Source organism: Xyrauchen texanus, chromosome 35 (genome assembly GCF_025860055.1).
Source record: "Xyrauchen texanus isolate HMW12.3.18 chromosome 35, RBS_HiC_50CHRs, whole genome shotgun sequence".
In the NCBI taxonomy this organism is placed as follows: Eukaryota; Metazoa; Chordata; class Actinopteri; order Cypriniformes; family Catostomidae; genus Xyrauchen; species Xyrauchen texanus.
Window position 1 is genome coordinate 19,274,349 of NC_068310.1, and position 26,698 is coordinate 19,301,046.

The 26,698-nt window shown below is 39.2% G+C and overlaps 1 protein-coding gene across 2 annotated transcripts in view; it reads left to right on the plus strand.

Annotated features, from left to right (window-relative positions):
* The window catches only part of LOC127628418 (caM kinase-like vesicle-associated protein), a 90,714-nt gene extending 69,589 nt beyond the window's left edge, over positions 1–21,125 (plus strand). For both annotated transcript variants that reach the window (XM_052105146.1, XM_052105147.1), the window contains exons 2-11: positions 12,734–12,840; positions 13,211–13,342; positions 14,085–14,159; positions 15,285–15,423; positions 16,794–16,914; positions 17,038–17,113; positions 17,993–18,129; positions 18,245–18,323; positions 18,715–18,802; positions 19,764–21,125. In XM_052105146.1, coding sequence (XP_051961106.1) covers positions 12,746–12,840; positions 13,211–13,342; positions 14,085–14,159; positions 15,285–15,423; positions 16,794–16,914; positions 17,038–17,113; positions 17,993–18,129; positions 18,245–18,323; positions 18,715–18,802; positions 19,764–21,125 — 2,304 coding nt within the window. In that variant the 5' untranslated portion in view covers positions 12,734–12,745. The remainder of the gene's footprint in view (positions 1–12,733; positions 12,841–13,210; positions 13,343–14,084; positions 14,160–15,284; positions 15,424–16,793; positions 16,915–17,037; positions 17,114–17,992; positions 18,130–18,244; positions 18,324–18,714; positions 18,803–19,763) is intronic.
* Positions 21,126–26,698: the final 5,573 nt, after the last annotated feature.

A 26,698-nucleotide genomic window follows, 5' to 3' on the forward strand; every position in this document is an offset into this window, starting at 1 on the left:
GCAACGTTGGGTTCAGTGTCTTGCCCAAGGACACTTCGGCATGTGGAGTCATGTGGGCCGGGAACCGAACCGCCAACCCTGCGATTGGCAGCCGACCTGCTCTACCAACTGAGCCACAGCCGTGTGTGTGTGTGTGTGTGTGTGTGTGTGTGTGTGTGTGTGTGTGTGTGTGTGTGTGTGTGTGTGTGTGTGTGTGTGTGTGTGTGTGTGTGTGTGTGTGTGTGTGTGTGGTTTACGAGGACAATTTGTAGGTTACAAACTGGTAATTACAAGGTTATTATGCTATAAATGTGGTTTATGAGGACATTTCTTGTGTCCCCATAATTTAAAGCTTAAAAACATATTAAACAATGTTTTATTGAATGTTTTATTGAAAATGTATTGAAAAAGTTTTTTTGTGGGTGTTAGGTTTAGGGGATAGAATATATAGTTTGATAGGTAGACCGTGTGTGTGTGTGTGTGTGTGTGTGTGTGTGTGTGTGTGTGTGTGTGTGTGTGTGTGTGTGTGTGTGTGTGTGTGTGTGTGAGCGTGTATTTATCACTTTGTGGGGAACAAATGTCCCCATAAGGATAGTAAAACCTGAAATTTTTGACCTTGTGGGGACATTTTGTCGGTCCCCATGAGGAAAACAGCTTATAAATCATACTAAATTATGTTTTTTGAAAAGGTAAAAATGCAGAAAGTTTTCTGTGAGGGTTAGGTTTAGGGGTAGGGTTAGGTTTAGGGGATAGAATATAAAGTTTGTACAGTATAAAAACCATTATGTCTATGGAAAGTCCCCATAAAACATGGAAACACAACGCGCGTGTGTGTGTGCGTGTGTGTGTGTGTGTGTGTGTGTGTGTGTGTGTGTGTGTGTGTGTGTGTGTGTGTGTGTGTGTGTGTGTGTGTGTGTGTGTGTGTGTGTGAAAGAATGTTTTTCAACCCTAAATGTTTCAAACAGTAGTTTCACATTTTACTTTCTTTTTTGTATAAAATATATACTTAAAATTTGACAGTTCAATCAAATAATAATTAAAAGAAATTAGAGAAATTGTGGCTGATATTGCTTCTGGTTCATTCCTCACCGGAAATGGAAGGTCAGCTCCAGTGCTTTGTTTTTCGGGATACAATATTGCATGTAATGAGGTCTATAAAAATCCAACTGAAGATATTATGTATGATTTGTAACATGGTTGCTGGTTTCTAGCTGGTTTAAGCTGATAATTAACTGGTCCAAGCTGGTCATTGGCTGGTCCAAGCTAGTAGACCATATTGGACCAGCAATAAACCAGCTTGTAATACCAGCTTAAGTTGGTCAAGATGGTTTTTGGAACATGGTAGCTGGCCAACCTACTCATGACCTGGTGAGAACAGTTAATAACCAACTTAGACTACTTGAAAAACAACTACCTTGTTCCAAAACATAGCTACCATCTTAAACTGGATGCTCCAGCAGGGCCACTGCAAATGTTGGCATTTGTAGTAGATCATCAGGGAATTCCGTCATGCATACTGAAATTTTGCATACTGGGCTTTACTATATACTGCAGAAATAGTTAAGAGTAGAATGCTAGTGTGCAATTTAGAACATTACGTTGTGTATGTAGGTTTGGTTCAAATGTATTTTGAGAACACTGCAGCTCCTCTCATCCATCCTGTGGGATTGGCTCTGGTATTTAATGTGTGTGTCCCTGGAGATGAAGATTCATTGCTTTAATAAGAGTAGTACAGACAGGGGAGAGAAGAAAGCACCATTACAGAGAAGCATCTTGGAGAAGGCTGGTGTGAGGGTGCCTTCTTCGGCTCTTATGGTCTTTAATGATGGAGGGAGGTAGCTGTTGTGAGCTGGTCTTGTAGAAGACCCCCCTCGAGCACTGTGTCTCATCTTTGTCTACATCTTTTTCATGAACTCCGACTTTAGTGGATGTGTCGCCTTCTGTCGTTTGGGGAATGTTCTAATGCTAATTTTAGAGTGAAAAATGTGTGTGTGCATGTGTGTGTACAGTATCTAAGGTGTGAGGATGTGTACTGTAAGTAGGCATGCAAAAATAGCCTCTATGAATATGCATGGGAGCCCAATTAAAAATACATATATTTTGGTGGGAACTGATTCGAGAAATTATGAGCACTCTTAATTTTTTGTCCCTTGCTGTGTGTTACCGTATCCCAAAATGGCATATTAATACATATTTCCCTACAAAATGCAATACAATACAATACAAATGTATTGATCCTCAAGGGACAATTTTGTTTTGGCCACACAGATTGGATTGCACAAACACAGATGGTGGGGTACAGGTGAAGGATATATGGTACTGTAGCATGGGAGTTAGAATAGAATTGTTAGAATAGAATATCTATAGAAATATAAGAGTGATTTTGGAGTTCTAGACATGTCAACATGTCAACAAATATAAGGGTGATTTTGGTGTTTCAGACATGTCAACATGATCACAAAGGGAATCCACATACTGTATGTACCTTCTGAATATTCATGTACTCTAAAATCGACCACACACTGCATGGCATTCATATGTGTTATACGAACAATCTCTGAGAAACGGGTTTGGCTCCCATGGAAACCAGTAAAGTAATTGTGTTCACATAAACAATGGTGAGCACAAATTGGTGGTCGCATTTTCACTCTAAAATTACACTGGCGGCTAGGTTTAGTGTTGGAGTTTGGGTTAGGAAGAAGGGATAATAAAATATAAATTGCTGTTGACTGTATTACTTTATACTGTATTTTTAGATTAACATCTAAAAATACAAATTGCATTTGGCGACACCCTATCCACCTGCTATTCACAGCAGCGCCATCTTTATTTTTGACAGGAATGACAACGAGGATGTCAGTGTCACGGTCCTGGTGAGTTGCCGGTTTATTCCTGTGTGTTTGTTTTCATTCCCCATGTGTCTCTCAGCTGTCACCGAGGCTTATCAGCTCATCAGCAGCAGCCTCGTCTCATCTACTTTCTCTTTATTTAAGCTTCGTAATGTGTCTGATTTGTTGCCAGATTATTGCGCTGTGTAGTTCTTACATCACGTCTTGCTTCAGTCTAGTTTCTCTACTCTGTCCTGTTTTCCAGTGCCAGTGCTTGTTCTTCGGATTCATCCAGTCATCAGTTACCTCAAAGCTCTGTTTCTATACCGGCTGCCCATCCTCTTACTCTCCTTGCCGGTGTTTTCCGCCTCGCCGCATCACCCCATTCAGCTGCTGTAGTTTCAAGACCCAGTTCTCTACACCACTGCAGTCTGTGCCGGCTATTTCTTCAGTGTTTGACCTGTTCTTTATTTACTTTGGTTATTAATAAACTGTGAATTGTTCCTCTACTTTTGGGGTCCTTCATTACACCGGTGACAGAATAAACCAAATGATGGACCCAGTGGAGGACGCCAGTCTTCGCGCTGCTCTCACCCAACAAGGAGGGCTGCTGGGATGCCAGGAGGATCAGATTTCCTATACCAATCGGCCTCTGGAGATGATTGCTGCTCAGCTGGGTGAGCTGACATCTCTGGTACAACATCTTCGCCAGACTACTGATCCCCATCCCCAACCTAAAGTCAGTGCCCCCCAGCCAGGAACAGGTTGAGCCTTGTTTACCTCCTCCAGCATCTTACTCTGGGGATGACAGTTTGTGGCAGTCTTTCCTGTCCCAATGCTTCATGTAATTCTCACTGCAGTTCTCTTACTTCCCGATGGAGGATTCCAAGGTCGCCTGTGTCATCATGCTCTTGATGGGGATGGCTTGCGAATGGTCACCGCCATTTGGGATAACCGTCACGACTGCGTCGTATCGTTCTAGATATTTCTCGCAGTATCCTGTAGCTGGAACGAAAAGATGCAGTGAGATCGGTTCTTGCATGGGTTGTCTGAAAACATCTTGGACGAGATCTACATCATGGACCTTCTGATGCGATTCGACGACTTGGTGGATCATCGGTGGACTTCAGTTGGGTCATCGGAGCCTCCGTCGGAAGTAGAACCCAAGCAGATCAGAAGAATTCACCTCTCTCCTGAGGAGAAATATTGCCATCTCACGCAGGGTCTGTGTAGCTACAGTGGGCACCAGGCCATGTTTCTGCATTCGGTCCAGAGCAGAGGGTAACTTTCTGGATATTGAGCTTGCCTCCAAGTGGCAGATTCCCATTGTTCCCCTGGAGAAGCCCATCACTGCCCACACCCTCTGCGAAACACCACTGTCACTGGTGACACTTTCCACTCAGCCATTTACCCTCATCTACGGGAACCATTTAGAACTCATCACATTCTTTCTCATCCATTCACCCTCCTCTCCAGTTGTGTTGGGCCATCCCTGGCTGGTAATCCACAATCCTCATTGACAGGTCCATGAACTCTGTGTTGTCCTGGAGTCCTTACTGCTTGTCTAATTGTCTGTCTACTGCTGTCTCTCCCCTGTTGAGTCTGTTTCTGCGTTTCAGGATGAGCCGGTGGATTTATCCAGGGTGCTGATGACATACCATGATCAGGGGGTGGTGTTCAGCTGGTCCCATGCTGCGTCCCTCCCTCCTCATTGCCTGTGACTACGCGATCGACCTGTTACCATGTTCTTCTCCACCTCGGCATCGGCTTTACTTGTTTTCCGTTCTGTAAAGGGAGGCCATGGAAGGGTACATGAATTATTCTTTGTCTGCCAGTATCATCCAACATTCATCGCCACTGGCAGGGGCAGAGATTTTCTTTGTGGAGAAGAGAGATGGTTCACTTAGACCCTGCATCAATTACCGGGGGTTGATTGATATCATGGTGAAGAATCGTTATCCTTCGTTATCTGATGTCCTCAGCCTTGTGCAGGGGGCGACTATCCTTGCTTATCACCTTGTCCAGATCAGGGAGGGGGATGAGTTGAAGACAGCCTTTAATACCACTTGAATATTTCGGCATGCCCTTCGGCTTGGCCAATGAAATGGCTGTCTTCCAAGGGCTCGTTAATGACATGCTTCGCGACATAGTTGTCCATTTTGTTTTTGTTTACTTAGACAATATTCTGATCTTCTTTCGGAGTATCCAAGACAGTGTCCAGCACATCAGGAGGGTGCTCCAGTGGCTGTTAGAAAACCGGCTCTTTGTTAACCTGTTGATACGCAAACGCCCGCACGCAGTGGGGACGTCACTCTGCTTACATTTAATATATAATTTACCGTCTATAAATGTAATTAATGTTAACAAATTATACATCTTTTCAATGGTCTAAGCATTCAACATTGATATCCGATCTCTGTTTCACAATAGCAATGTTCCAGAGACAGCAATTTAGTTATTTGTGCCTGAAGTACAAATGAAAACATGCAATATCAAAACAGGACTTCATACCTTTTTTATGAAAACGCGATTGCCAGATTAATCCAGTTCGACACACTTGGGTCAATTGTCAATGACAAGCATTCATTGAAAAACATCCAATTGCACTTTTTGTCCATAAAAGTGATAAATCTGAGAAATATTGATATATTCTCCATTGTTTACATGAGATCTCGCCTGAGAGAATTACCCTTCGTCATCGTTCTTCAACAAACTCTGCAATCTGAGCAGCAGTCATGTTGTAAAACTATATTATCTTATACATTAGAGTCTCGTAAACACTGACGTGCGGTCTGGGTAGGCAAACTAGGCACTGCCTACCCTGCCAAAATTCAAAAATAAAATGTTTATTAAATAATAAACTTGTATTTGTATTTTTACTTTTTATTCTTGTGATTTATATATGCAATATGTGTGTTATTCCAATTGTTTAGACGTTATGATGACAAATGTAGCAGTTACGCGCATAATCAACTAAAAACATATGGTAGAATAAGCAGTGCTTTTACGGTCCATTCATTGCAGACGACAAGCGGAAAACCCATGTTACGCATGCGCGCCGATCCTGTATTCTTTAACATGTACGGCAAAAAGCACAAATCTGCTGTGCCTTTTGACGTAAATATGTTATGCCCGTAATCATCTCCGTTACGTATCAGACATGGACCAATTAAAATCGAGATATTCCTGGACATTTGCGTAGCTAACGTCATTACACCACAGCTAGCGTACATGCCTAATCTCCGCCAAATTCAAAATCAAAATGACAGTACCGGCCGTAATCACGGAATTAAGAATTTTTTCCAAGCTCGATTTTAATTCCAAATATGAGTTAATTGCAAGAGGGAGGTCTACGCCAGCCTTAGATGGGCTAGTACAGCAAATGGGCCCAAAAATTATCCGATCATTTCAAACTGATTGGTATGTAAGAAAAGATTGGCTATGTGGCTGTGCTTACAATCAGCGGCTGTACTGCTATCCCTGCCTGCTTTTTTCAACCAGTCAGACTGTTTGGACTTCAGCAGGATATTGTGATTTGAACAACCTGCCAGCATGAAAAGTCGTCAGCTCACATCCAGTGTCAAATTACACTGAAAACCTTTGGAAAATCTCGGATCGACCTTGCACTTGACGAGCAAAGGAAGCTGTATATAACCTACCACAATGAAAAGGTAAAGGATTGTTGTATTGTATCTTCTGTTATAAAGATGAAGATTGCACATAAAAAAATAAGCACATAATGTTGTAAAAAATAAACAACTTATGTTCTGTTATATGTTCTGTGTTTTGACTACTGAATTTTGTATAATAATATCTAATGAAGATATATTAACAAAATCGTATATATTATATATAACACATATATAAAATACATACATTTCTTGATATGCCAGCTTGTGCGTAACGTTCACTCCGGTGTGTGTGTGTGTGTGTGTGTGTGTGTGTGTGTGTGTGTGTGTGTGTGTGTGTGTGTGTGTGTGTGTGTGTGTGTGTCTGTGATAGAGAGAGAGAGTACACGATATACATCCTGATTTTTTTTTTATTTATTTTTTTTTATTGACAAATAATTCATCCTGATTTTTACATTTCTTGATATGCCGAGCTTGTGCGTAACGTTCACTGTTATTACGTATTATTAGCTTAAACAATAAATCAGGTAATAGGGCTTTCATAACTCAGTGCCTAGCCTCTTTAAGACATCACCGCACGTCACTGCTCGTAAACAAAATGAGTGTGTCTCCAAAGTCTATTTTAAAAATGTTGCATAGTTTTATTCATAATAGCCAAGCAGTGCAGTCAGATTTTGTGTCGTCTTGAAAGGTGGAGCCTTAATTTTATTCTGGACGCTTCCAGCGATTTTACAGAGAAAAAAGCTTGCAGGAACCTAATTTTTTGTTAGATCTTCTTTAAATTGGAATCATAACTTTTTCAGACTTTTGGCTTTGAGAACATTGTATTTCTGAGTTTTCTTGGCACTTTTATTATTATTTTTTAGATTATAAAAACATGTTCAGCACAAAATATTTCCATTACTATAAACTTCAGCTTCTCTAACTTAAAAAATAACGACGTATATTAATTCTGAAACTTGGGAAATAAAGCACAAAGTGTCTTCTTTCAAAAGATACTACAACTGTGTCCATACACCAAAGGGTCCAGTAAATACAACCATTTAAGTTCAGGTATGTCATTTTCATGGTTTGTGCTCAAAAAGGGGGTGTGTATCATCAGGTTAAGGCAGAGAAGTGCATTTTTCACACACAGTCAGTTCTGTTCCTGTTGTTTATCGTTTCTTCTGAGGGAGTTTGTATAGATTCCAGCAAGGACCGGGGCATCTCAGATTGGCCAACTCCAGAATCCTGTAAGGTTTTGCAGTGGTTTCTGGAATTTCAGTTTGTTTGTTGCACCTCTGACGGATCTCACCTCCCCCAAAGTTCTGTTTAAGTGGTCACTGCAGCGTCAGTCTGCCTTTCTTAAATGAAAGGAGAGTTTTTGTTTAGCTCCCATTTTTATTTCATTATTTATATTTCAGTGCCCAGCACGCCTGTTGATTGTCATTCTTCTAATATGGCCTGCCACCCTGGGGTTGATCATACTCAGGCCTTGATTAGACGGAGATTCATGTGACCTTCCATTGTGTCTGACATCTGACAGTTTGTGTCTACCTGCTCCATCTGCGTGACCAATAAGACCTCCCAGCGCCCTCCGGCAGGGCTCCCCCAACTGCTGTCAGTTCCTTCGAGACCCTAGTGACACATTGCCATGGATTTTGTTACTGGCTTACCTCCGTCCCATGGTAACAGTCATTTTGACTGTAGTGGATTGGTTCTCGAAGGGGGCTCATTTTATTCCCCTCCCCAAATTACCTTCAGTGAGGGAGACAGCGGTTGAAGTTGTAAACCATGCCAATTCATGGCCTCCCGTCAGATGTGGTTTCCAACAGGTGACCCCAGTTCGTGTCAAGGTTTTGGACAGAATTCTGCTGACAGCTGGGGGAAAAGGTGAGTCTTTCTCCTGGGTTCCATCCCCAGACCAATGGTCAAGCGATCCAGGACTTGGAGAGGGCGCTGTGCTGTGTGGCTTCTCGGAATCCCTCGTCTTGGGGTTCCCAGCTGGCCTGGGTTGAGTATGCCCTCAACTCTTGGCCCATGTTGTCTATGGGCATTTTGCCTTTCCAGTGTTTCCTGGGTTACCAACCTCCCTTTTTTCCAGTGCAGGATCCTGATGTCATCATTCCCTCTGCCTTTATTCAGAGGTGCCGGTTTACATGGAAACAGGCCAGAGAAGCTCTCTTGAGGACTGGCACCCATCACAAGATCCAAGATGACTGACACAGGTCTATGCCCCTGGTTTACATGTGTGGGCAGAAGGTTTGTCTGTCCGCTAAGGACATCCCACTCTGACTCGCGTCACGTAAACTGAGACCCAGGTTCATCTGGCCTTTTGCCATCACCAAGATGCTTAGCCCTGTATGGTTTGGTTCAATTACCCCACCACTTCAAACAGGTCCATCCAGTTTTCATGTTTCTAAAATTAATAGAATACTGGTATGGGGGAACCTTGTTGAGGGCACTCCAGCTTATTCCGTTAGGCTCCTCTTAGACGTGAGGCGGAGGGGCAGAAGATTCCATTATTTGGTCGACTGGGAGGGCTATGGACCTGAGGAGAGGTGCTGGGTACAGGCGCGTGATATTCTGGATGGCTCCCTCATCTACAAATTCCATCGTAGTCATGGTAGTCCTCCTCTGGAAGCCTGGAGGTGCCCGTTGGTGGGATACTGTCACGGTCCTGGTGAGTTGCTGGTTTATTCTTGTGTGTTTGTTTTCATTCCCCACATGTCTCCCAGTGATCAGCGTTACCGTGACAACGGATCAGCGGCAGCTGCATCTCATCTCCTTTCTCTTTATTTAAGCTCACTAATGTGTCTGTTTCATTGCCAGACTATTGTGTTGTGTAGTTCTTACTTCACTCTGTCTCGGTCTAGTTTCTTTAGTCTGTCCTGTTTTCCAGTGCCAGTGCCTGTTCTTTGGATTCCTCCAGTCATTGGATTTCTCAAAGCTCTATTTCTATGTCGGCTGCTTACCAACTTTCTCTCCTCGCAGGGGTTTTCCGCCTTGCCGCATCTCCCTATTCAGCTGCTCTAGCTTCAAAACTCTACACCACTGCATTCTGTGCTTGCTGATTCTTCAATGTTTGCCCTATTCTTTATTTACTTTGATTATTAATAAACTGTGAACTGTTCCTCTGTATTTTGGGTCCTTCATTACAGTTGACAGCGAGGGATACATGCAGTGTCTTCAATGGACTGTACTGCAGTTTAAAGTTTTTGGATCATTCTGTGGACAAAACACGGAAAAAATATATTTCCAAGAACATTCATTAGACGACAAACTCTAGACAACATGAGTTGTGGAAAATCAGATGGGATCTAAGAGCTTACACAGCTTTATATCATACATACCATTAAAAAGATGGCTAAGTCTCTCCCTCAGAGCCTCCTTTTTATTACGGTTAAAAATCAAAGATGGCGCTACTGTGAATAAGGTCAATGGGCATTTTACTTTAACAACACTTCCAGCTTCAGCCACTGGGTCACAGTGGTTTAAATTTCGGTTAGCACAGACTAATTTCAGCAGCAGAACTTTTGAACTTCTGTTGCGGTATTAAAAATATGATCAGTCTGGACAGGTTGTAAGTCTTTGTGTTGTTTAGAAACATACAACAGTTGTTCGTGCTTTTGCTGAGCAAAGTTAACTAAATAACTGACCATTGTGTATGAAATGTAATGTAAAATTACCTTCATGTTTATAGAACTGTTGTATTAAAGCTATATCACACTCACAATCATCCTGTTGTACTAAATATCTGCTCAGTTGCCGCAGGTAATCACAGCTGTCACAGCATGATTGTGAGTCTGATATTGCTTATAAATGTACTTGCAACAGTAATACCAGGCATGCAACAGGAACATGAAAAATCAATACAGGCTATACAGTATCATGTACAATGGAATATATTATAGAATGTACAATACTATACAATTCAGTGTTGTTTATGCAGTGGTGTAAGTTAGATAAAATGTAAATATACAGTACAACTGTTACAGTAATAAGTAATGACAGTAATAAGATTTACCTCAAGGCACCACTGAGAGAATGATGCACAATTTAGTGTGTGTACTGTGCACCTGAGTCCCATAATGCAAGGCACCTGCTTGTATGGAGTGTAACGAATGAGCAAGGGATGTCATATTTAATCCATCCTTCCAATGCCAGCTTCCCATAAAAACATGCGCATCACAATCCTAATGTAAGCATGTCAACTCCTGTTTTTGAATGTATCTCCAGAGGGAAGCCACACTCAGTCTGAACATCTCAGCACATTCATGCCATATGGAAAGACTGTTAAAACGTGTCTATAGGAGGGAAGTATGATGCTTATTAGCTCTGCCTCAAAAAGTGTCATTTCCTCAGCATTTTATTTATTGAGTTCTTGAAATGTTTATCAAGCATGACTGTCATGTTCAAATTATTGTTGCACTGGTTTTAATTGTCTGTTCTAGAAATCAGGTTGTTTCGATGATAGTTGAAGGCAGGTATCAGAAACAGCAATCCAAACACAACTAATATGATATCTCATATCTCCGAAGTACATATGAGAACACCATGTTGTCTAGTCCAAGTAAGTCATTCAATGCCTGCACATCCTCTTCTTAGCACACAGAGACAAAACAGATATGACTGTCAATCTTCCAAATAATTATTTCATATCAGATGGACCATTCAGAACAATCCTTGTGCTGCTACCAGTGTCCCAGAATAAATCCAACATATATTCAGTCCGGCACAATGTTGTGGTTATGTAATACTTCACTTGTTCCTAACCTTCCCTAATGTATCCCCTCCGTTTGCATGGATACATGTGAGGGATTAAGGATTAGGGGCAGGAGCTGGATTACATAGCTAACAGTCCAGTGCTCTCTCTTCTGATAAAGTTGATGTTTTCACTCTCATCACGCTCTTTCTCACTATAACATCAGCATTTGAGTCTTAAAGATCTTTGGTTTCCTTGTACAGAGAAACATCCTCTCAACCATCAGTAGATTTTTTTATCTTGTGATTGTGTGATACATCAGATACATTTGGGAGAATTTAATGCAAATTAGTTGTTTTTGTTTCTTCTAGCCTTTAATCAGCATTCCAATATTTTTCTGTATGGCATTTTCCATGAAAAGAGCACCAATTGGTGTCCCATTGGTTCTTTAAGGCAATACAGATACAAATATTGTTATTTGGAGTGTGAACTATTGGATATGTTAAATTATTATCTAGCATCAAATTAACATAACTTTAACTTTAATTACCAAAATCACACTATTTAGCTGTGTCCCAAATTTTTAGTCCAACCCACTCTCAGAATCCTGTCACTTTGTCAGTCATGTTTATAGTGGTGACAGGATCCTTGTGTTTTCATGTTCGGAGTGTGGTGTCTGGGTCCGACTCAGCCTAGTCCGGTTTATGTTCTGAGTCAGGATTTAGACCCTCATGCTCCATGCCTCGTCTTTTGTGAGCGCATGGCTTCGGTTTCAGCCCTCTTGCCACGTGCTCTTCTGTCAGTCTTGTGTGATGTGTGAGGACACATGGCTGCGTTTGGTTCCCCATCACCATGCTCACTCGTGTCTGTTTTAGTCTTGTGTGTTAGCACATGGCTTTTGTTTGTCTGCCATGTGCTTCCCTGACCCCACCTCCTTGTTTCCCTAATCACTCTCCTTGTTTAGTTAATTGCATTCACCTGTTCCTTATGTGCCTTACCTGTATATATTGTGCTCCCTTTCTTCTTTTGTTCATTGGATTGTTTTGTTCTCATGTTAAGTCAGTGTTTTGTTTGCCCGGTCTCGGGTGTCATTTTGTCTTTTGGTTTAGAAGTTTGTTATTGTTTTGCTTTTCAGTTTGCTCCCTTGTAAGATTTTTTGTGTTTTTCCCTGTTTGTATTGTTTTATTGAATAACATTTAAAATTTTACTAATTCTTACAATCAGGTCCTTATTCCTGCATACGCACCGTGACACCCACTTACCGTATGATTTTCCCCTCTATAACATCCCATTAAAATCTGAACAGCAATTAAGAAAAGTGTTTTTCAATTTACATTTTCCTTCAAGTTATGGGAAATATTATCATCAACTACAAAGAAAAGTTGTTCCCAAAATAGCTCTATTTAGGCCAAATTTGAACACTTGCAGTGCATACTTTTATTTATTTATGGATTTCTTTATAAAGTTTTATTTAGTGTTTAATGCTAAAAAATATTTTTCTGTCTTGGGAGAGGCTTGTGCAGACACATCTTCCTCTGGATTGAAAGACATTAGTTTTATTAAGATTGATATCTGTAAGGGTATGCATATGCTTCTTATTCTCCCCTGGACAGGTGGATGCTGTCATGCCATTTGGGTGCCTTGCTCTGCGAGATGGGCGGACATACAACAGCCTGTCAGACATCACTGACAAATACGAAATTGGACAGGTCCTCAAGGCGTGAGTGTGCATAGATCTGTCCTTATATCCTTAAGACAGCCAGTCCATTACTCAAAGACAAATTATCTCATTAAACAATCATTTATTTGGCACATTTCTCCCAATACATTTGCTTGTCACAACAGTGTAATTATTAAAATATGTGGCCTATTGCAAATAATATTTACCATGTAAACATATCTAAACATCCTTAAAACTTAATAAGCAAAATTGCATAAAATATTAACACTTGGTTTCTCAGAATATATTTTGGGTTAAGTTTATTTTTCTTATCCCAGAACAAAATCATTGTTTTCAGTGTATCAACATGAGGGTTTTCAGCATTTACTCTATTGTAGAATGCAGCATTCAGTATAATATCTCTCTGCAGGAAAGAATTTTGTGAGCTGTGCCTGATGAAGGAACGACAGACAGACAAGGTCTATGTGTGCAAGAAATTCCTCAAGAAGGATGGCAGGAAAGTGCGGAAGGCAGCCAAGAACGAGATCATGATCTTGAAAATGTATGTGGTGCCTCAAAACTTTGTTTTGTGAGAGTGCTGATCTGAGAGGACACGAGAATGTTTGTGACATAAGAGCATTTTAATAGCTTGAAAATCATATTCAACAATTAAGTATCTGGTTGATACTTTGTTACTTGTATTAATCCTAAAAAAATGAATACTTCACTGTCCTCTGTGTACATGTTTAATTTTTATGTCTGGGATCTCAGAAACCTCAAATATAAAAACAGTAAATCTGAACAGAACATGAGATTTAAAGGGCTAGTTTACCAACAAATTAAAATTCTATAATAATTTACTCACCCTCATGTTGTTGCAAACTCGTATGACTTTCTTTCTTCTGTGGAACACTAAAGGAGATGGACAGAATGTTAGCCTCAGTCACCATTCACTTTCATTGCATCTTTTTCCATTCATGAAAGTGAATGGCGACTGAGGCTAACATTCTCTTGAGGAAAGTAAAGAAAGTCATGCAGGTTTGGAACACAATGAGGGTAAGTAAATTATGGCATTTGCCATCATTTTAGGGGTGAAATACTCCTTTAACATAATACAAGGGTTAAGAATAGTGGGGTAGATAGAGAGGTTGAGAGAAATTGGGAAAAAGATTGAAAGGGTGAGAAACACTATATGTATCGTCCTTAGCATAATCAGTCCTTTCTCACACTTTTTGAAGCACTGTTCTCTATTAATGTGAGATAAAGAAACTGTTCAACTCTCTGCTGTGATGTGTTCATTCCAGGATCAAACATCCAAACATCCTACAGCTGATTGATGCATTCGAGACCAGGAAAGAGTTCTTCATCATACAAGAGCTGTAAGCCTGACCTCTGTTTGCTGTGATCAGTCATGCTTCCCTCAGTGTCATTCAGTAGGCCAAGGACATATCTCTACTCTCTACATCACTACAGAAAATGAACTTTTCTTGTTACCGTTCCTCATGCAAATAGCCACATCTAGCCAGAGCTACAGAATATAAACCAAATAAAACCTTTTCATCTGATTTTTGCATGAATGACACTGACATGCTATTAAAGCAATTAAAGTGCAACAAGTAATTTTTTCCTCATTAAAAAAAGCTGTACTCCTTAAGAAATGAAATGCAATTTTGAAACATGTCTAGGAAAACATGACCACTCACATTAAAACGAAGACTCCTGTCATATTAATAACCTTATATAAGCTGTTTTATTCTACATGGAGAGGGTCCACACATGTTTCCAGGATTCCAAGATTCACATGACCAGCCAATTACCACTAGCCGAATCTCAGTAACCATCCTGTTATTTGACACTTTCGCTCTTTGATTAAAGTAATCATGGCTGACTGTGAATAGGCAATTTTTACATTGGCATCAGTAACTTGCATTTGAATGCTGCATCCAGACCACTAAGTGTCAGTGTAAGTCTAAGACGACATGAACAAGAACTTACTCAGTGCACCTTTAGGTTTTTATGATTAAGAGCATTTTCCCGGTGGGCCGACGCACTTTGGGGAAGATCAGGGGCAGACTGGCCATTGGGAGAACCGGGACTAAGCCGTAATGAGCCGCCACATTATGCGGAAAGGGCCACAAAACGGTGCCGCAATATGCCAAAGGGGTCAACAATATGCCGGAAAGCACAGCGACCCCCCCCCCCCAATACCACCAATATTTGGGCCAGTTTCTGTGTAAAATCCCAGGCCGATTTCTCTTCCCAGTCCACCCGTTTAAGATTTACATTTGATTTAGCCTTTATATTTAATATTCATCTTTAAAATATTTACTTTAACCTTAATGTTTAAATAATGTTACATTTGAAAAGTGCATGCTTTCTTATTGCATTTCAGCTAAATCTGGCAAATTTAGGCGGTTATGTTAATTAGGGTCTTGTATCATTAAAATTCACTTTACAAACAAACATCCAGATCCTCCTCCTCCTTCACTGTCTGTTTGTCACAGGGCCACAGGTGGAGATGTGTTTGATTGGATCTTAGACCAGGGCAACTACACAGAGAGAGATGCTGCCAATGTAATCCGTCAGGTTTTAGAAGCAGTGGCTTACATTCACTCACTCAACATAGTCCACAGAAACCTAAAGGTGGGTTTGCAATCTCACTATGAAGGATCTTGTTTATTTATGAAAACTATTATGTTATATATATATATATATATATATATATATATATATATATATATATATATATATATATATATATATATATATACACACACACAGTTTTTCATCTGTACATCTTACCTGTATAAAATTAAGTCAAATCTACTTAAATTCATGGCATAATATTGATTCATGAGTCAATTTAATTCAAATACAGTAAATTTTACTTACAAATAAACTTTGTAAAATTGAAATGAACATATTATTAGAACGGCATCATGAAATAGAATCATGGAGTCATTTTGAGTAGAAAATGGAAGTTACCAAATACAAAATTAACAATAAAAATGTTAAAATAAACTTGCAAAAAGTGAAATCATGCAAGCTCATTAATTAGTCAAGCGCAGTGCATGCTGGGAACAGCAGCTGAAAAGTTGAGTAAAATTTACTCAAAATAGCAAATAAATATGTAGAGGAATAATGTTTTAATGTAGAATTTCCTTAATATAAAGTTTACACTCAAACTAACTTATTCAATGTAAAAATTTTCTTTACCACAAAATTGTTTAAATTTTTTTCCAGTGTAGTGCAAACATTAACTGGGATGCAACTTTGTCCTTGAGTGAAAGAAAAGGCTCCAAGAAAACCTTTCAGATTTTGCAATGTGCTAAGCATTTTTCTTTTTCATTGTATTCACCTGCATGCAAAGAATCAGTTTGAATGTGTGATTCAAGGGCTGTAACTCATTTTTATCCAATTACATGAGCATACAGGGGATGCTCTTATATGTGTATGTGCTGATCTGCACACTATTAAATGATAATCAGTTATATTAATCAAACACTTTGTCCTCTTTGACTTTAATATTGCAGCTGCTCCCTTTATGTTCCCTTAATATGCAAAGCAAATATAAAAGAAATAAACAGCATTGCCGTCTCCTGTGATTCTAATTCTTCATACTAAAATCATTAAGGTTGCACAGTTTGTCATAAGACAACATGTGTTTGTAGTGCCCTCTAGTGCAAATAGATAGAGAAAATACTCCTGCAGCATGTTTTATCTGAAATGGACAACAGGCTGTGTGCAGGATATTAATATCAGACATTCTGTAATATTATGAATGCATCTCTTTCGTTTCAACCAGCTGAGACTCATTTATTATATTAGTTGAAGGGTGTGTCCTGCCAAGCTGAAAGAGTAATATCGACATTATATGAGACAGAGTGACCTCTTATTCAGTCATACTTTGGACTAATGCCATGCCTCCTAACATTACTTCTATATTAAAGTATTGATTTTGTTTTCATAACCATTAGTTTATTTTAACCCTGTGCCTCTTTCTGTCATTTCAGCTGGAGAACTTGATGTACTACAGGGAGAGTAACCACAACAAAGTTGTGCTACGAGATTTCTACCTGTCCAGGTTTGAGAATGGCTCAATTACTGAACCCTGTGGAACTCCTGAGTACCTGGGTACATGATGTTCATTCATTAAATGAAATTTACTTGCCATTAAAGATAATGAGTATGTTATATATTTATATTATATATGTTAAAGTATTTATATTTACACCTGTATCTTATCTTCCGTGTCAGCCCCTGAAGTGGTGGCCCGTCATCGGTATGGAAAACCAGTTGATTGTTGGGCTGTGGGGGTCATTATGTACATACTGTAAGTTGGTGTTGTATACAACATGATTACAATCCATTGGTTTGTCAGTGATTCTTTGTTTTAAGCATTGTTTTTAGAACCTACTCTAACTTTCCCTGTTAAATTTTTAGGTTTTTCTTCAACTTTGGGCACTTTCAGCCTCGTCAATTTATAGAGAGTACATTTTGTAAATGCATTATGCATATGCATTACAGGAGATTTTTTTTATTTTTCTGAAAATCATAAAAACTCCCACACAGTGTAATTTCATAGAAAAAAATTCTGTATTGTGTTTAATTCAATTCCTTGATGGAATGACTGAGATGGAAATTACAATGTTTTTGAAATAAAACGGCCAACTCCTTTGTCTTTTTCTTGTATCCTAAATACGCACAATAAAGTAATATTATCACACGTTTGCATAATTTAGCAAAATTTCTGCTTGATTGGAAATTACACCCAATAAAATATTCTCCTCACAAGTGGTATTTCAAAAAATTGTCAAAAGTTGAAAAAATATCCTATCATTTACAGTTGCTACATTTGCCTGCAAATTCTGATAAATGTACTGCACTTCCTTGATTATAAATAATGCATAGTCTACTTGAAGGTGAAGTGTGTAATTTTATTCAATGTTAAAATATTTTCTCCTATGCTATCTTATATAACTTTAACTATAAGCAAGCTATTTGTAGGCAGCCAATGGCATAAATTGGGGGCGGGATTATTTTTGTCCAAACAATGGCAGATGGGGCAATGTTTGAGAAAATAGTTTGAAATCAGCTGTTATATTTGCAATTCACTTTGGTGGTGCAAAAATTACACCCTTCATCTTTAATGATCCTAATGAGGAAATGTAATGCAAAAAAGCTGGACAAGTCATGAAAAACTTATTTTCAGGTTATCTGGAAACCCTCCCTTCTATGATGAAACAGAGGAGGAAAACACAGACATGCACAACCGGATCATCTTCTGCCGCATTGTTGCTGGAGAATTTGAATTTGATTCACCATACTGGGATGACATTTCCCCTGCTGGTACTAAGATCAGGATCTGAGAAGTCCCTGATCAATACTAGTAACGCTTAAAATTTTATTTTGAGTTTACTTTTTGCTGCTCTAAACATCAGTCTCCCTCTTTCATCTGTCATAGCCAAAGAGTTGGTCTGCAGATTAATGGAGGTTGACCAGATGCTGAGAATTACTGCACAAGATGGACTTCTACATGAATGGTACGGCCACATATACTTGCAAAAATAATTTAACACAGCCACTTTTTCCCAGGTACAATACCTCAACTTAAAGTGACAGTTCACCCCAAAATTTACATTTTGTAATCAATTCACTCACCCTTATTTTGTTCCAAATCTGTGCGCTGTGACTTACTTTCTTAAGTGGAACACAAAAGGAGATGTTAGGCAGGATGTTGGCCTCAGTCATCATTTTGTGTGGAAAAAAGATGCAATGAAAGTTAATGGTGTCTGAGGCTAACATTCTGCCAAACATAATTTTTTTTTGTTCCACAGAAGAAAGACATACAGGTAAGGAACAACATGTAGGTTAGTGAATGATTTTAGGGTGAACTGTCCTTTTTACATTTTCCTTTGATTGCTTGCTAAACAGGATTGCTGGAAATGGGGCTTCTGAAAAGAATCTGAAGGAAGGAGTGTGTGCTCAATTTGAGAAAAACTTTGCAAAGGCCAAGTGGAGGGTAAGAGAAATCTAATATCACACACTAGTCATATGCAGCTTGTCAAGTGCTTCTAAAAATTTTATTACTCACTTTTCTTGCAAACAGTAACCATAAAGATGGCGATAGCATTAAAAGTGTTGTTTAATTGCACTATGAAGGTTCTGATTGTTATTATATTCACGTTTGCTTTTTCTTTGCATGTGATACCAAGGAGTTGAAGGTACTGTTGTCGTGGGGCAGTCTAAAGGCAGAGATTCTTTTCTTTGTATTACAATCTTTGACTTGGGCACTCGTATTTCCTCTTGTACCATGCCTTGTGTACAACAATACATGGCTTCAGTGTCTCATGGCCTGGCCTGTTTCTTCAAACAACAGTCACTTGGGAAATATGTAGTTCAAATCTGATTGTTGAAAAGACTCTCCCTGTACTTAAGCCTACTGTGTATTTGCACACCACTAACTAACAAATGTATCACTGCCCAGCTGGTCCCATGTACATCCTATCATATGCCGTGTGGCTTTAACTCACAATGTCCTTAATATTCCAGTTCGACTTCCAGATAGTCCTCCATTCACTCAGACAAATCTCCAGATTGACTTTTCATTGTAGTGTCACATTTTTGTGTATGAAAAAGTTGTCCCTGTGTTTGTGTGTGTGCCAGCTAGGACCAAACTGGTTCTACGAAACAGAGTATCAGAGACTAAGTGGTTTTGTCCTCAGATGACTTACTGTGGCCCTGATTCATTGATTCAAGTCATGCTTCTATTAATGAAACATACATATACTGTAGAGTATAATGGTGGTATGCTCTTGGGAGTTATTCTGCTCCTTTATATGTACATCTCATTAAAGCGATAAGGAGGATTTGCTACCACAAATTGTTGACAATGCATTTCCCCTCTATAGCAAAGAAGACCTCATGTTAATTAGTAATTCATTGGGTACTAAGCTTTTGATATTTCTTCATTTCACTTTCAGAAAGCTATTCGGGTCACCACCTTTATGCAGCGTCTCCGAGCATCTGAAATCGGATCGGCTGATGGGGTAGTAGGAGGCCAAAGTGAAGGTGTCCGAGCAGATGGGTTAGATGGCAAGGGTACACAAATAGACTCAGGCGGAGTTTCTACTGTGAACGTGTCCCATGAGGTGACTGTTGAAAACAGGCCCTTGGAGAATCAAGAAGGGGATAAACTAGGACCCAGAAAAGCAGAGAAGGAGAAAGAAGACATTATGACAGTGTTGCCTTTAGAAGTTGCAGAGCCCCTTGCCCAATCAAACAGCTCATCAAAACCACAGATGGAGGAGCTAAACAGGAAAGAGGTACAGAAAGAAACTGAAAAAGGTGAAAAGGAAGACAAACCACTAACAGATGCAATCCAGAAACCAGCAACCTCCCAGGTCATGAAGACCTCGAACAGTAAAGAAAACAGTGTACCCACAGAACCAGAGGCAACAGCTGTTGAAAAAAAATCATATGAAACTCCAAATCGTCGTAAGATGGCTGCCAATCTCTCAATGGATCATGGCTTAAGTTCTGATGCCAAAACTGGTATCTTGTCAGTTGGGAAGGAACAACCACTTAAAACAGAGGAGAAGGTGGGCACAATGCAGGATGTGACCCAAAGTAGCTGGTGTCAAACGCAGCTTCCAGAAGCGGTGGCAGAGAGGCCAGTTGAGGTAGGGGTGACTGGAGAAGTTAACTCCAAATGCAGAGAGACAAAAAAAGGAAAAACAGACAAAGGTAGGCAATCAGTGAAAAACATCCAGTCTACATATCCAGGATTGGAATCTTTAAGTCTTGGCCATGATACAGACGTATTTGAGCAGAAGCTGCAAGAGATGGTCCATGGCGCACCCGGATATGGGATCCCATATTATCCAACACCTTATTCTGTTAGTGGTGGGGCTATGTATGGTGGTCTAGATCCAGGAGGCGGAGCCAGCGCTGACTGGCAAATGGATTGCGTAATTGAACAAATTGAAAAACAAATGGCTGCTGTGCTTGAGAAGATTGAAGGAGACATGCCTTCATTGCTAGAGCAGATCAGTGACCGTCCAGAGACCCTGCCAAGAGCAAAGAGTGCCAGCTCTTCCCCTTCGCCTCGACCTCGCTCGTATCATCATTCGACCCCTCCACCCCTTCCCACCACACCACGCCCAGCAATGCCCTCTCTACCACATCTGACCATCCCTCCTCCTTCTTACCCACCACCCTCTCCACCCGGTCACATCCAGTGTCACAGCCATCCAACTGCTGATGAGGGTAACAGTGATGGCCAGAGGAATACAATGCGGTCTGGCCATTCACCAAGGGGAAGTGTGTCAGGAAAAGGGTTGTAAATGTATGTTAAGGAGAGTGTAAGCTCTAAGTACAGTCAGGTCCATAAATATTGGGACATTGACACAATTCTAATCTTTTTGGCTCTATACACCACCACAATGGATTTTAAATGAAATGAACAAGATGTGCTTTAACTGCAGACTTTCAGCTTTAATTTGAGGGTATTTACATCCAAATCAGGTGAACGGTGTAGGAATTACAACAGTTTGTATATGTGCCTCCCACTTTTTAAGGGACCAAAAGTAATGTGACAGATTAACAATCATAAATCAAACTTTCACTTTTTAATACTTGGTTGCAAATCCTTTGCAGTCTGAAGTCTGGAACACATATACATCACCAGATGCTGAGTTTCATCCCTGGTGATGCTCTGCCAGGCCTCTACTGCAACTGTCTTCAGTTCCTACTTGTTCTTGGGGCAGTTTCCCTTCAGTTTTGTCTTCAGCAAGTGAAATGCATGCTCAATTGGATTCAGGTCAGGTGATTGACTTGGCCATTGCATAACATTCCACTTCTTTTCCTTAAAAAACTCTTTGGTTGCTTTCGCAGTATGCTTCGGGTCATTGTCCATCTGTACTGTGAAGTGCCGTCCAATGAGTTCTGAAGCATTTGGCTGAATATGAGCAGATAATATTGCCTGAAACACTTCAGAATTCATCCTGCTGCTTTTGTCAGCAGTCACATCATCAATAAATACAAGAGAACCAGTTCCATTGGCAGCCATACATGCCCATGCCATGACACTACCACCACCATGCTTCACTAATGAGGTGGTATGCTTTGGATCATGAGCAGTTCCTTTCCTTCTCCATACTCTTCTCTTCCCATCACTCTGGTACAAGTTGATCTTTGTCTCATCTGTCCATAGTATGTTGTTCCAGAACTGTGAAGGCTTTTTTAGATGTTGTTTGGCAAACTCTAATCTGGCCTTCCTGTTTTTGAGGCTCACCAATGGTTTACATCTTGTGGTGAACCCTCTGTATTCACTCTGGTGAAGTCTTCTCTTGATTGTTGACTTTGACACACATACACCTACCTCCTGGAGAGTGTTCTTGATCTGGCCAACTGTTGTGAAGGGTGTTTTCTTCACCAGGGAAAGAATTCTTCGGTCATCCACCACAGTTGTTTTCCGTGGTCTTCCGGATCTTTTGGTGTTGCTGAGCTCACCGGTGCGTTCTTTCTTTTAAGAATGTTCCAAACAGTTGATTTGGCCACACCTAATGTTTTTGCTATCTCTCTGATGGGTTTGTTTTGATTTTTCAGCCTAATGATGGCTTGCTTCACTGATAGTGACAGCTCTTTGGATCTCATATTGAGAGTTGACAGCAACAGATTCCAAATGCAAATAGCACACTTGAAATGAACTCTGGACCTTTTATCTGCTCCTTGTAAATGGGATAATGAGGGAATAACACACTCCTGGCCATGGAACAGCTGAGCAGCCAATTGTGCCATTACTTTTGGTCCCTTAAAAAGTGGGAGGTACATATACAAACTGTTGTAATTCCTACACCGTTCACCTGATTTGGATGTAAATACCCTCAAATTAAAGCTGAAAGTCTGCAGTTAAAGCACATCTTGTTTGTTTCATTTTAAATCAATTGTGGTGGTGTATAGAGCCAAAAAGATTAGAATTGTGTCAATGTCCCAATATTTATGGACCTGACTGTAGGTAAGCCATGTAAAACAATAACATATTTGGGTTATGGATAAAGAATAAGAGACAACATTTTGGGGCTGTCAAATGATCTATTTGGCCTCCAACACAAATATTAGAAGAGACCTTTTACTGATTGTATTATACTGATTAGAAGATTTTTAATGTGTAAAGAGGAAAGCGGTTTTGAGGTTTGAGACAAAATAAATATTTTATTTTTATTTAGACTGAAACATCTGAAATATTCCACAATTAAAGTGATTGTTCACACAAAATTGTGTAATCACTTACTCGCCCACTGATGTTCTTTTCTAAATCAAATGACTTGAATTCCCCTCAAGGCTTGCCGTAGAACACATATGTCTATATGGAGCTTTTGTTGAGTAAAGAAAAAATAAGTTCAATAAAAAAACAGACTGTTGTTCCACCACTTTCTGATTTTAATTAGTCATTTTAGAGTAGGAGAGAAAATACAGGAAAAATGCTTGGTGACAGAATCACCATTACAACCAGTGTTTGCGATGAAATGCTTCTGTGACTGCAATCGCAGATGAAAACATTATCAGTTTGACATAGGGCTGCACAATTAATCTAAATAAAATCTAAACCGCAATATGACCTTGTGCAATTATTAAATAGCAAAGGGCTGTGATTTAAATAAATAAATAGTCTGCTCCCTTCAAAGTTTATTTGCGCTGCTCTGTCCATACAGGTTTGTTGCAGTCATAGGCGGAAATCGCGGGGGGGTCGGGGTCAGGACCCCCCTAAAATATCATTAAAATATGTGTATTGTAAATAAAATAATGATATATTCTTAAAATAATTGTTTAAGAAATAAAATAATACAAATGCAAACGGGGCAACAACAACAAAAAAAAACTTGGTGTCCCCTTCAAAAAATTGCTCTTGAGAATTGTTGTTTATTGTCCCCCCCAACATTTTGATGAAATTTTCGCCCCTGGTTGCAGTTTTTTCAGAGCGGTTCTGTGCTCCCCAACTCCCTCTCATGTTTACAGTAATAGAAGTGCTCTTGAGTTCAGTTCCGTTTGCTTACGCGCGCTAAGCGCTTTATTTACACTAAACTGGTGCGTCCTGCGTGAAGCGTTTTTAATTATCTGCGGTAGCAGCATCTCAGTCTCTGCAAGGCACAGGTATCATAATAATAACAACGCAGAATACAAGATGGCTATAATTCAAACATCTTTATTAACTGATTGCTGCATTAACAGTAACACCTGTAGAGTCCAGAAACAGCCATTTGTTTACTTCCATACTGTAGCTTACTGTAGCCATCTGTCGCCCTTATTACACTCCCAGCGGAAACAAGTGAAAGCGGAACTAATATTACCAACATCCAACAAAATGAAGAATATAAGGACCATACATATAATAAATCTATCAAATATTGAGTTACTATAATATAATGCATCGCTAAATTAAATATATAAAAATAATTAATAAAAATAATTTAATTAAATGGTGACAAACTAACCAATATTTTCACTTTAAATTTAATTACACCAATGGGTTATCAGTTCAGCTTCAGTTTGACATTAAGCCTCATTCTTTAGGACTATCTTATATACAGTAAAGAATAGTTTGTATAAGCCTAGTAGTTTTTAAGGCCTAGAATAAGGAGTAACATTTATATTTTAAAATAATGTTTTGTGTATACTGAATTATTCAATCCATCCATCCATCCATCCATCGTCAACCGCTTATCCTGTGTACAGGGTCGCGGGGGGCTGGAGCCTATCCCAGCTAACATTGGGCGAAAGGCGGGGGACACCCTGGACAGGTCGCCAGTAATTATTCAATCAACCAACATTATTTTTGACAGCAAAAACTAGGCAACAACAGGGAAATTTAATTAATAGTGACATTGAGCAGAAAGCTTACATATAACCTGTTTTGACAGAGCTGCTGATAAAAGTTAAATATGTCTTTTTGTCCAAATCGTGCAGCCCTAGTTTGACATGTGAGTTCTTCAGTAAAGAAGAAGCTCATTAGTCACGTGACGAGAACACAAGACTTCGTCTTTGCGACAGAACGGTTTTTGAAATGCTTTTCAGTTTTTTAAATCATTAACCCAGTGAGTGGGGAGTCCTGACAGTCAAATGATTATGACCTCCAGCTGAGAGATGCAAATTTGCACTTGTTCTCTGACCTACTGGTCAGTGAATATGTAAATTAATCTTACACCTGAAAATCACAGCAAAAATCAGCTGGCACCTGCTTTAGTCACCATTCACTTTCATTGCATCTTCTTTTCAAACCATGACCTTAATTGATAACTGAGGCTAACATTCTGCAAAAACTCTCCTTTGTGTTCCATAGAAGAATGAAAGTCATACAGGTTTGGAATAACATGACAGTGACTAAATGATGACAGAATTTTGATTTTGGGGTGAAATATAAATGGTTGTAAACACTTCTACTCAACACTACCAGATTATAGCAATCACTAATATGTTCCCATAATAATGATTGCATAATTGTAATGTCCAATAGAGAATGGAGGCAATGTTTATGCAAAATTCATAGGTTTATATAACTTGAACAATTCACCTTTAATGAAACCCGTTCCCTTAAAACCACAGCACATTTGCTCTTCACTGAGTACTGACATTGGAGGGTGTTTTTATTTTTGTCACTTCGTCTATCTTGGATTTTTGCTCTAAGATATTGAAGTTGAGGCAGTGCATCAGTGTACTCTCATCAATAATTTACTTTCAGTAATATTTCCAATAAGACTATTTCATTTATCTTTGTTCATGTATATTCTCAAGTTGTAAGGATCTATGAGTCCGCCAAACATTACCCTAATTGACTGAAAATAATAATGCGCACAGAGTAAGAATCTTAAAAGGAAAAACAGATAAAAACTTTGAGACTACTTTACAAACACAGTATATTCTCTTTCATGGCCTTTTCTTTTTTTTCTGTTGTATGTGTCCATCTGTGTGTGTGTGTGTGTTTTTTTTTTTTTTATCATTCTCTTACTCTCTTTTTTCCATTTCTGATGCATAATAATATCTTTATGAAAAATACTGTATAATAATTTTGCTAATATATCCTTAAGTAAGCTCAAATGTCTGTATGTAGGCAAGTCCTCGCTAATGTTTGTGAAATGTAACTGTAGCTTCTACCTCCTCAAATATGATATAGTTTTGGTGATGTGTATATTCTTCCAAGCAATTTTTTTCACTCTATATGCTAAAATTTCAATAAAATTCAGATCAAACTATCTGGTTTTATAGGCTGTCCTCGTGTCTTTTTTGACTTGTAATCTCTGAATCTATATAAAATGACTAATTTTGACATTACAATACTCAACCTTGAACAAATTTCAAGTAAATATTAAAACTCCAGAATTAAATTCATTAAGTAATTAAAATGGCTCAAAACATCGTGCAAAGAGCTAACGCAAACTCATGCCATTTATCAAATTTCCAGCCATAAACTTGGGATGCTCTTACAAATCTACTATCATAGGCTACTGCGTGCTTTACCGACAGATTAAATCCACCAAGCTACTCCTGGCAGTATAAACAACTAGTGATATACAAATTAAAAGTCTAGTGTTTTCACTTATTTGGCGAAGCATATTTCAACGTTTAAAAACTACTTTACCCATAGTGCACAGCGGAAGCCAAGCTTGGGTGAATCTATTTTGTAACTGGATGGGGGTTACAACGATGAAATTGTATCTTTCGACTAAAAGATATGAAACGTTTTTATAGATATACAATTTTAATTGTTTTTAAAATATTTTAAAAAGCTTATCATCTGATAATACGCCCTCTAAATGTATTTGACCGTCAAACACAAAAACCTGTTTGGGTTTTATTCCCGTATCTTGAGTAATACAACATTCTCAACTCAAACTCTGCACATGTTGGTACTGCGCTCGTG